At 41.2% G+C, this 12620-nt stretch overlaps 1 protein-coding gene across 1 annotated transcript in view; it reads right to left on the bottom strand.

The window, feature by feature from the left end:
* COL21A1 (collagen type XXI alpha 1 chain) overlaps positions 1 to 12620 on the bottom strand; it is a 386987-nt gene that overhangs the window by 79262 nt on the left and 295105 nt on the right. The window contains exons 11-12 of the mRNA XM_044289670.1: positions 9828 to 9881; positions 454 to 507 (exon numbers count right to left, since the gene is read on the bottom strand). Coding sequence (XP_044145605.1) covers positions 454 to 507; positions 9828 to 9881 — 108 coding nt within the window. The remainder of the gene's footprint in view (positions 1 to 453; positions 508 to 9827; positions 9882 to 12620) is intronic.

The raw sequence follows: 12620 nt of genomic DNA on the forward strand, positions 1-12620 counted from the left end.
ATTATCATGATTGTTTGCACTAAATAGATCTAGAAATGTATGTTCTGACCATGTACTGGTGCAGGAGCATTTCTTTTTTCACCTGCTGGTACACATTCTCATACGCGGTAGTAGACTACATCTGGATCATTATTCAGTTCTGGCACCAGAAAGATTAGAGGGATTCAGTGTTTTAAGGAAATTCTTGAGGATATGCAAGTGATTTTACAAGTGGTTTACTGGAAAAAGAATATACTAGTGTTTCCAGGCAAATAGAATTTACTGACAATAAAATTTTGTTTAAACTTGTCTGTCTATAAAATAAAATGAAATATTCAGAACTTGATTAACATTATGCCACTAGTGACTGTAACCTGCCTTTTAACCTGATGAGGAGCTCATAGAAAATAATTGACAATAATTGAGTACTGTATGTTGGTAGTAGGTTAAAAAAAAGCATATAAAATACTAAACCTTTTCACCATCCCGTCCAGAGTTGCCTTTTAAACCTGGTATCCCATGTGGTCCCTAAAATAGGGCATGAAAGTATTAGCTTTTAAGCTTGTAAAAAATACCTTAAAAATATTGTACTCAGATAATATGCCATAACAAATGCACAAGTAGCCTGCAAATAGTTTCAATAGTTAGCAGTTACATAACAGGAATTTCTCGCTGAAATTACTTTGTACCATGCTTTGCTTGATTCGAATGGCATGCAAGATATGATAACTGATTGTATTCACCCAACTGAAATATGCAGGGCTAAATGATGCTAGTTTATATTTTTCATCGAGTCAATTAATTGAATAAAGCTAATGTTAGTATAAAGTGCATCTGTGCCAAAAGAACACTCATAGTTTAAATAATGTGATTATTCCAGTGACATATTATACCCAAAGGAGACATCCAGACATTCCAATGTAACTCCCTCCAGAAACTAGGAATCAGAGTGTAAAAATTATTTAAATACAGTTTTGAAAGAGGAATTTGCAGATCCCCCACTATGTAATTCTGTGTCGCAAAAGGTTGTACACGACATACATCTATATGCAGAGGGGTGATTGGCTACAAAGAGTGTGTTTTATGGTGAAAGACATAGCTTATCCATGCATTTCATGGACAACCTAGTGATCTGTGCAATGCTACATTTCCAAATTACTATACTAGCGTTGCACTGAAATGAGAGCTTACTGCCCATTTTCCCTTACAGATTACCAGAGAGACAACGGGATCTTAGGGAGTTAAATAGGTGGCTCAGAAGCTGGTGCAGAAAGGAAGGGTTTGGGTTCATGGAGAACTGGGCCGACTTCTCGGTCAGTTACAGGCTCTACAGTAGGTACAGGCTACAGCTTAATGGGGAGGGTGCAACTGCCCTGGGGAAAAAATGGTTAGATGGGTAGAGGAGCTTTTAAACTAGGATCTGGGGAAGGAGGGGGTAGGTCATACTAATAAGGGGGTAGATAGCGTATATAGAAAGTGGGTTATAGAAGGGGACAGAGGGAATTTATTAGGGGCTGGGGTTAGCAAGGAAAATAGGGAGAAGATTGGGCATAACTATACATTTATGAAAAATAGAACTGCTGGTAACAAGAACCTGTTACATACAAAAATCAACCAAGGTAACAAAAAAAATCACGGATATTCACTTTATAGGTAATAGTATTTTAAATTGTATTTTCACAAATGCCTGAAGTCTAACTAGAAAAATAGGGGAACTGAAGGCCATGGTACTAGAAGAACACATAGATGTAGTTGGCGTGGCTGAGATATGGTTTGACTCTTCGCATGACTGGGCTGTTAATATTAAGGTTTTTACACTATTTAGGAAAGATCGAGTCAATATAAAAGGTGGTGGTGTGTGCCTGTATGTGAGGAATGATCTGAAGACAAGTGTGAAAGAGGCAATTGTGGGTGCGGATGATGAGGATGTGGAAACCTTATGAGTGGAAGTTCAAAGGGATATAAACACTGAAAAAATAATACTTGGCGTAATCTATAGACCCCCTAACATCACAGAAGAGATAGAAATGCAACTGTATAACCAAATAGAGCGGGCGGCACAGGCTGATACTGTAGATTTTAACTTTCCAGATATTGACTGGGGTCATGGTTCCACCTCAACAACAAAGGGGAGTAAATTCCTCAACTTGCTGCAGGACCACTTTATGGGCCAGTTTGTAGAAGTTCCCACTATGGGTGATGCTCTGTTGGATCTGGCAATTTTCTAATGATGAAAAAACGAAGAAACTAAAGCTCATAAACGTCCAATGGTGAAAAATGATATACTTTATTAATTACACAATCAGTGGATGATAAAATACCATAAAACAAGGGAAGTAGGGAGCACAGATGCCATCCCAGCTCTACAGTGTCAGCAAAGAGAATCACAGCAATAAATAAGCATTAATACAATTAGCATGAGTCCCAGTATAAAGCATGGCAATTACCAGAGTGACGTAAGTATGGGGGATAGTGACCAGGAGGTATTCCACACACAACAACCCGCAACCGAGGCAGTAGTGTGAACCCGCTGGAACTATATACCACCTATATGACAGTAAGCCAAAACAGAAGATGTAACAAAGTGGACTCACCAATAATGACAGCGACCTGGATACCTGGGATGGCATTACCCCGACGCGCATTTTGGCGTACCATCGTCAGGGGGTAACGCCATCACTGTGGGGATAGCTATTTAAACAGGCCCTGGCCAATCATGTTCAAGTACTGATTCCCCCCAGCTGATCATACGTGAAATGTTATTTTTAACATTAAATATGGGTACGAAAGACAATGATGTATTTAATCGGGTCATGATGAATTGTTACATATAGTTTTTATACACTACAGTAACATATGCAGCAAGCGGCGTTGATCTGCTGCAAGGATTTTTTCCTTACTTTTGTTCATAGGTTTCCTATGTAGGTCTGTGCTCGATTCCCCTGGCTGACATGGTGCGCACAGCGCTGCGGGGCCGCGCTCTGGGTCCTGCCCCGGGGCATCTCTACGCCAGCTTGGTGTGTCACGTGACTGAGTCATGTGGCCCGCCGTGTCATGGCGTGACGCCCATGGGCGGGACTACGGAGCCTTGGCCGCCGCGCTCTGTGCGCCCACGTATGATCAGCTGGGGGGAATCAGTACTTGAACATGATTGGCCAGGGCCTGTTTAAACAGCTATCCCCACAGTGATGGCGTTACCCCCTGACGAAGGTACTCCGAAACGCGCGTCGGGGTAACTCCATCCCAGGTATCCAGGTCGCTGTCATTTTTGGTGAGTCCACTTTATTACATCTGTTTTGGCTTACTGTTATATAGGTGGGATATAGGTCCAGCGGGTTCATACTACCTCGGTTGCGGGTTGTTGTGTGTGGAATACTTCCTGGTCACTACCCACCATACTTACGTCACTCTGGTAATTGCCATGCTTTATACTGGGACTCATGCTAATTGTATTAATGCTTATTTATTGCTGTGATTCTCTTTGCTGACACTGTAGAGCTGAGATGGCGTCTGTGCTCCCTACTTCCCTTGTTTTATGGTATTTTATCATCCACTGATTGTGTAATTAATAAAGTATATTGTTTTTCACCATAGGATGTTTATGAGCTTTAGTTTCTTCGTTTTTTTCCCCTGTATATTAAAAGCTTGTGCAGTAACATTGGCATATTGGGAAGTCTATTCTCCATATAAGCCGCACTATTGTGTGCATACCTAATTGGCTATTGACACCCATGGTTGTGTTTTGTTTTCTAATTTCTATTGATGCAGAGTTTGTTGGTAATGTTACTGTTCAAGGAACACTAGGTTATAGTGAGCACAATATAATTATATTCCCCCTAAACTATAAAAAGCAAACTCTGTCAGAGCAAAGACACTGAATTTCAAAAAGGCTAATTTCCCTGGGTTGAGGACAGCATTTCAGGGCATAGCCTGGGAGCAGCTACTGTCACATAATAATACTGAGGATAAATGAGAGAGCTTCATATCCACATTGAGTAATTGCACACAAAAATGTATCCCTTTAGGTAACAACTTGTTACCTAAAGAGATTCAGATTTTATTAAGCCCTTTGTAATCTTCTAATGCTACAGCTGGCCCCTCAGATTTGTATTTTTAAATGCTCCCTTTTTGTCTTTTATTGCCCTTTTTACATTAGCTGTAAGACATGGGCAAAAGAGAGCAAAACAAATCCCCCAAAAATCTTTAAATATATAAATGCTAAAAAAAAACTAGGTCTGAGAAGGTAGGTCACTAAATAATGGTGGGGGGGTCACTGAAGATAAGGAAAAGGCAGAGGTACTAAATGTATTTTTCAGCTCTGCATATACAAAAAGAGAAATCAGCTGATATCTGTGGCACCGGGGCTGTTAGCCATTTGAGTATATCACTGGATGTACTAACTGTAGATATGGTCCAAGAGAAGTTAAATAGGGTAAATGTGAACAAGGCTCTGGATCCAGACGGATTACACCCAAGGGTGCTTAAAGAGCTCAGTTCAGTCATTGCTGTGCCCCTGTTTATAATTTTTAAAGATTCTCTAGGTACTGGTACAGTGCCAAGTGATTGGCGCAAGGCAAACGTGGTGCCCATATTCCAAAAAGGATCAAAGTCCTCCAAAGGTAATTATAGACCAGTTAGTTTAACTTCTGTTGTGGGAAAAATGTTTGAAGGACTCTTAAGGGACTATATAGAGGAATATGTGACTATAAATAATATTATAAGTGATAACCAGCATGGGTTTTCCAAGGACAGAAGTTGTCAGACTACCCTGATTTGTTTTTATGAGGAGGTGAGTAGTAGCTTGGACAGAGGGGCGACTGTAGATGTAGGTAAAGTAAGGTCTATAGGCTTGGAAAGTATAGTTTGTAATTGGATTGAAAACTGGCTGAAGGACCGTGTACAGAGAGTTGTGGTCAATGATTCCTATTCAGAATGGTCCCAGGTTATGAGAGGTGTACCCCAAGGTTCAGTGCTGGGCCCTTTATTATTTAATTTATTTATTAATGATATCGAGGACAGGATTAATAGCACCATTTATATTTTTGCAGATGATACTAAGGTATGTAGAACTGTACAGTCTATGGAAGATGACCATAAACTACAAGCTGACTTGAACACTCTGAGTGATTGTGCACCAACTTAGCAAATAAGGCTCAATGTGGACAAATGTAAAGTTATGCATCTTGGTAGTAATAATCTCCATGCATCATATGTCCTAGGTGATGTAGCACTGGGAGAGTCACTTATAGAGAAGGATTTGGGTGTCCTTGTGGATGGTAGATTAAATTATAGTATACAATGTCAATCAGCTGCTTCTAAGGCCACCAAGATATTGTCATGCATTAACCTATACAAATATATAAATGGTCCATACAAAAAATACAGTGAAAAGCTGTTCCATGTAAAATGCCCTCAAAAGACAAGGGGGCACTCTCTCTGATTGGAAATTTTGATGGTTATTTTTAATTTTCCATGTCAATATCTATATTAAAAAATACATAAATTCCTGCAATTTTTGCACTGACCACTAAGGCCTCATGAACACGACAGTATTTTTTCATGGTCCGCAAAAACGGGGTCCGTAGGTCCCTGATCCGTGACCGTTTTTTTGTCCGTGGGACTTCCTTGATTTTTGGAGGATCCACGGAGCCAAACTGCCTGGCAGCAATGATATTCAAACTGGGGAGGGGGGGTCTGCCCCCTGCTGCCTGGCAGCCCTGATCTCTTACAGGGGGATATGATAGTACAATTAACCCCTTCAGGTGCCACACCTGAAGGGGTTAATTGTGCTGATCACGGACCCCTGTAAGAGATCGGGTGCTGCCAGGCAGCAGGGGGCAGTCATGTGCACAGTTTGTAGTGTATTCTAACTAGAAGCGTCCCCATCACCATGGGAACGCCTATGTGTTAGAATATACTGTCGGATATGAGTTTTCACAAAGTGAAAACTTAGATCTGAAAAATCTTTTATGCAGACGGATCTTCGGATCCGTCTGTATGAAAGTAACCGACGGCCACGGATCACGGAAACGGATGCCAATCTTGTGTGCATCCGTGTTCTTTCACGGACCCATTGACTTGAATGGGTCCGTGAACCGTTGTCCATCAAAAAAATAGGACAGGTCATATTTTTTTGACGGACAGGATACACGGATCACGGTCTCGGCTGCAAAATGGTGCATTTTCCGATTTTTCCACGGACCCATTGAAAGTCAATGGGTCCACGAAAAAAAAACGGAAAACGGCACAACGGCCACGGATGCACACAACGGTCGTGTGCATGAGGCCTAAGCCTAATAATAGACACCACTAACGTTATTCTTTTCTGGTATTGAGTTCCATCACAGGGGCTCAATACCGTAAAAAACGCTTCAGTTTTATCCTAATGCATTCTGAATGGAAAGCATTCCGTTCAGTATGCATCAGGATGTCTTCAGTTCAGTCCCTCTTATGGTATTTGACCGGAAAAAATACTGCAGCATGTTGCTATATTTTCTCCGGCCAAAATTTCGGAACACTTGCCGGAAAGCCAGATCCGGCATTATTTTCCATTTAAATGCATTAGTGCTCGATCCAGTACCAAGTGTTCTAGAAAATCAGATCTGGTTTCCCAGGCTGTGCATGCGCAGGCCTTTAAAAATGCTAAAAAATAATAATACCGGATCGGTTTTTCCGGATGACACTGGAGAGACAGATCCAGAATTTCAATGCATTTGTCCGTCTACAAGTGATATCCGTTTGCATACGGATTTCTGGATCCGGCAGGCAGTTCCAGCAACGGAACTGTGTGAAAGTACCCTTAATGCAGTTTTCTGTTTATCATTACAGGCAAGATTAGAGTGACACATATCAGCTTTGTGTACAAATAACAGAGGATCCACAGAACACGCCTAGAAAACTCTCCCATGGAACCATAAAAGTCAAGAGGGTCCCCTCCTGTCCATTTTATCTATGGCCCATGTGACTGCTATAAGACTTTTTTTTTATGCTTTCTAAATGCTGTTAAGAACATCTCAGGCAATATGGCCGCCCCCTTAATAATGTTCAGGAAATAGAATTAAAAAATCTGTAATCAGAAAATAAAATCAGATTAGAAAAAAAGGATGTGTCGCCATCTGGTTTTAACTGGAAGAAAAAACAATCTGTGACACATTCCCTTTAAATGTCACTGTGCTTAGAGTCCTGTATCACATTTCCAGCAGCAGAAATCTCTGAGTAGTGCCAAAGAGTTTACAAAGGGTTTTCTCTATAAAGACCATTCATTCTGGGAATTAGTAGTGGTTGGAGATCAAAACAGTATTAAAGGGGTTGAGTAGTGGCATAAAGTGAGATATCAGATGGACAGCGGTCAAACTCCCAGCACCCCCGCCAATCAGCTGTTGGAAGGGGTAGCGGCACTTGTGTGTGTGCTGCATCCTCTTCAAAATTACCTGTGTATTATCTCTTTTGTACTAGGCAGTTGTAATTACTCTGTACTGCCGCTAAAAAGAGGATAGGATTGAAGTAAACTTTGAAGGCTAGGTCACCCTTAATGTCATAGTCTAAAGGTACCCATACACCTTAAGTAGCTGTTGGCTGACAACTATCTCTTACAACTCAAAACATACTCAAAAACCACTTGGTCCAGCCAAGCATGCATGTGATTTCAATGTCGAGAGAAGAGAATGCAGCTGCCAGACACCTGTGTAGTGGCTCCCAGGAGAGCAAAAGTATTGGCTTTAAAGCACCTGCTCTAAACGCCCAACAGAGCAAGTGCAGATGGCAGGGGCAGTGTATTTGAATGGGTAAGTCATAACATGGAGGCGATTTACCTGCTGACATGACCCTCCATCAGCAGCCATTTAATGGACAGGACCTCTATGTGGACAGCACAAAAGACTTGGCAAACAAGGGAGCATGACTTATGAAATATAGACAATGGTGCAGAATTTCAACACAGGCTACATTAGTAAGTGCCATATAGTCATCTTACAAATACATTGGTCAACAGTAAGCAGAAAATGGCCAATCCCTGCAGCATTTTTACAGCGTTTTACATTTAAAGTGGACCTCGCAGCACAATAAACCCTATTAAACAAGGCATACTGCCTGCTAGGGGTGATAATGATTAAAACTAGATATTTCTTTACTCTGTGCCTGTCAGCATTGGAGAGATAATTGGACTTTTATCCATATGCAAATTAGCATTTGGAGAACTGAGGGGATGGCTGTAGCACTTTGAGCACCACTACGGCGATGCCCAGGTGCTCAGAGCACTCCGCTATGACAGTTGATTGACAGGGCAAGACATCTCATTTTGCCATGTCTTTTGTGTCTGTGCTGTGGCTCAGCAACCTAGTGCCTGCTCTATAGATCTGCTGCTGCTTGCTAAGCAGCACAAATCCATAGTGCGCAGGCGCCGATGACGCTGGTGGCTTCAAAGAGTTGAGCCACAGCGTAGGTGCAGAAAACAGGGCAAGATGAGATGTCTTGATGTCATTTAACTGTCAGGGGGAAGTGTACTGAGATTTGTTGTGGTGGTGCTCGAAGTGCTACAGCCTGCTGCTTAGTTCTCCAAATGCTAATTTTCATATAGATAAAAGTCCACTTATCTCACCAACGCTATCAGGTACAACTTAAAGAAAGATATCTTTTTAATCAGCATTATCAACCCTAGCAGACAATATGCCTGGTTTAATAAAGTCGATCATGCTGACAGGGTCGCTTTGAGCAATTATTGTGTCTAGTGTGCCATATACCTGTAGTATCTGTCCATGAAATAATTCTCTGACCAACAATATTGAAAAATAATGACAGCATGTCTTGTTGATATCTTGGACACTTAAACATATGATAATGTTATATATCTAAGAAACAGCTAAAGAACAATGCTATTGTAGCTACAATATAATTGATAAAACCTGCAGAAAAAAAAATATCTGTTTGTGCTCTAGTCTGCACAAAGCCTTTATGTATTCAATAAATAAATAAACGGGACGACTGGCTGACCGCGCTGCGGTAATTAAACTGAAGTCACACGCTGTCCGTAGTTTTTTGAGTTTACAAGGAACACTTTTTTTACATATGAAAGGATAAAAATGAAGGTTATTGATTTACGTTCTCATCTGTTCCTTTTTATGAGGCAAGTAAGGGCTCATGCACACGAACACGTGCCGTCCGTTCTGTGCATTGGGGAACGCAAATGTTCAAGCACCATCTGTGCGGTTGCCACAGATGGATCCAGACCCATTCAAGTTGAACATACATGTTCTATTTTTTTGCAGTGTGAAGTGTAATGCTTCCAAAGGGTGCTGTGTCTCCGTTCCACACTCCTCCCTCCAGATTGCGGACCCATTCAAATGAATGGGTCCGCATTTGTGATACGATGTGCACATGGCCGGTGCCTTTATATTGCGGACCTGCTGTTTACAGGCCGCAATACAGGCACGGTCCGCCAAGCAATGGCTGTCTGCATGAGCTCTAAAGCCAGGCATGGGATCCAGCCAGTTCCCTCAGGTTCTCCAGATCCAGTTGTTAAAATCACAGCGGCAGCTGGAGATGAGCGCTTCCATTCTATAGTTTAACTCCTTATGCTTTTTAAAAGTTGGGTGGTATGTGTGTAGTGTATATATAGGGTATTTATGTATGTTGCATACATAAATGTATGCACTGTATATGTAAACATGTGTCGTGATGCTGCGTGTCTGCCGTTGAGTAGGGAACCTGTTGTTAAAAATTTGAATCCCACCCCTGCCTAAAGCTAATGTTATATTCTCACATATTCCGATTTTTAAAGAAACGACAGTGCCACTTTGCTTTGTTCCATTACATTATTACGATTAGTATAATTATTAATCTGCGAACATTACCTGCACTCCAGGTGAACCAGGCATACCTGAATTCCCTATGGCTCCTGGACTTCCCTGTTATAAAAGAGAATGGCATTTTATTATTACTGTAGATATCTGGCAATGTTCAAACATAAGAATTGCTAAAAACAAAACAACTAAATATTGTATCAAATGACAAAATTCTTCTTCTCGCCTGTTCTTTCATGATTTTAATAAAGCAGTTTGCAACCCTTCTGGTGATGGTATGTTTTTGATTACTACTATATACGGTTAAATAAAAGCATACCTACTAACAGTTAAATGGTGATTATTTTGCATTGGATAAGGCATTTCAAATAAGGTATTATTGCAATAAAGGATCACTGAGATGTGCAGCGTTAAAACTTAACCTTTAATCTCATAATTAAAAAAGCAGCTAATTAAATATAATAGTAAAAGTAGGGACAAGATATCCCAAGTGTGGAAAAATCTGACGACCCTGTGGAACAGGAAACTTATATAGGAAAATGTGAAAGATGTTCCCAGATGGCACCTTAGACATCCCTTAGAGTGGAGAGCGCAATGGGCTCACGATGAGCCAATCACAGTGTATCCATAGGTCGGATGGACCTACGATCTGGCTCATATAATAATCATGGATCCATCTATTGAATGGCACTGTGGTGCTTTGTACCACAGTGGCATATGGGCCCCTGCACAATGGTGCAGCTGTAGTGTTGAGCAGAGGGTTAACACTAGGATACTGATAGAACCCAACAGCAAATGAGACAGCAGTGAGTAAAGTCCTGCCTTAACCCTATGTTCCCTGCTGGAGTGAACAACCCAAAGTACTGTTACAGCAGGAACACTGGAGCCCACATGCAATAGAAAAACTGGGCTAAAGTGCTCTTGTACTTGAGAGGTTAATGCTAAAGTAGTTTCTTGTCATCCCAGCAGCTTAATATTAAACTGTGGGCAAGGTCAGCAGTATGAACCCCACGAACACTGAAGCCCATATACAATAGGAAAGCCGGGCTAAAGTGCTCTTGTGCTTCAGGGGTTAATGCTAAAGCAGCATCTTGTCAGCCCAGCAGTTCGATGTTAAACTGTGGACAAGGTCTGTAGTGTCAACCCCAATTTCCCTGCTGTAGAAAGCTAACTTTGGTATCACATATGCTCGATCACTAGGAGCTACAGTGTGCGATATTGGGGTCTGTTACTTCTAACTAGAATCTTTCAGTGAGTTTCAGTGTCAGTTATTTGCACCAAAACTGCTAGTGGTACTGGGGCAGGGGCGTAGCTAAAGGCTCACGGGCCCTGGTGCAAGAGTTCAGCTTGGGCCCCCATTCCCTTAGTGCTTGTTGGCAAGGGGCAGGGTAGCCCACAGCCTTCCTTCTGCCAGAGGCAAACATTGAAAGGGCACCCCCTCATGCCAAATTCTTGACCTAACCCCGCCAGAGGTGTAAATAGACCAGCATGCACTTTCTATAATGCCAGTGTCTTATGTGGCACAAGGGTTTTTGGGCCCCCTCAGGCTCCTGGGCCCGGAAGCGACTGCTACCTCTGCACCCCCTATAGCTACGCCCCTGTACTGGGGTGCCCGTGTGCAGCTGTTTGAACGATAAGTTTTAAAGGGATAAGTCACTTCTCCTCTGATGATGCCACTCACGTCGGCAGCCTCATGCTAGTTTTATATAGACATCAGGGGGAGATGCCAAAATAACTGTGGTGAATTGTCAGAACTATTGGGTATGAATAAAGTCCATAAGTATAAGGCCTATATAAGAGTATGGACATGAGCCTAAGGGACAACCATTTTGTCTTATTTTAAAAGGCAGCGTGAGTTCAGGATTTTTTTTACTCTGAAATTGCTAACCTAAGGTTTACGATATGTACCAAAGTGTTTACCTAAGTCTGTTTTTGTGAGAAGGAGATGTCCCAAGGTCCAATGAAATGCAATTGCCTAGATAAGACAATGTATTAGAAATGTGCTGAGTTCTGATGATTTACAGTGAATAGAAAGACTCTTATCTTTCTTTGTGGTTTTATATGAATCAATATATGAGTAGATAGATTTTATATTATAAATTTTAATAGGTGTGCTGAATATCTAGTATATATATAAGAGTATGGCCCTTATAGCTATATTCAGTTTTAAGATTGGAAACGAGGTACAAATTCCTCTGTCATTTTTAGAATCTCTCTCAGTGTAACACACAAGTTAATTATTTCTCTCCTTGAGGTTTTCTTGAATGGAGAAATGTGGACACAGGTGATCATGAACAAACCTTGTCTTTTCCAAGAACAATGACTTAGAATAGTCATGTTTATCTTGATTTAATTAGGTCTGATCAAAAGATTTAAGGATAAATAAGGTGGTTGACTAAAGTCATTGTCTATTCAAGATCTTCTCAAGGTTTTGTCTGAAACCTTAGATAAAATTTATTGCTATTATATAAATAAGAGAATGAAGTGAGTGCTTCGACTTTGGTATGGAGTACTAGTGCCATCTAGTGTTAGGGTAACAAAGATTTAGGGAGGTTCTATTAATTATAAAGTGAGGTCACTAGTTAATGATAAAACGTGGCCAAGCCCTTTCTAAGATAGGATAAAAAGATGGTATGGGCTGACAGAAGAGATCGATCTCTAGAGCTCTCTAGCTCTCTCTCTGACCATCTTCAAAAGACCATCCTGAAGGGACGATCATCTTCAAAAGACCAGATCCAGCCCTGACCACCTTTTCAGTCATTGGAGGCAGCCATCTTAGAACCATTGAAACTGATATCTGCTAGCTGACATTTTGGTATAGTATAACCTTACCTATATTTTATA

The sequence above is a fragment of the Bufo gargarizans genome, chromosome 4 (assembly GCF_014858855.1).
Source record: "Bufo gargarizans isolate SCDJY-AF-19 chromosome 4, ASM1485885v1, whole genome shotgun sequence".
NCBI lineage: Eukaryota > Metazoa > Chordata > Amphibia > Anura > Bufonidae > Bufo > Bufo gargarizans.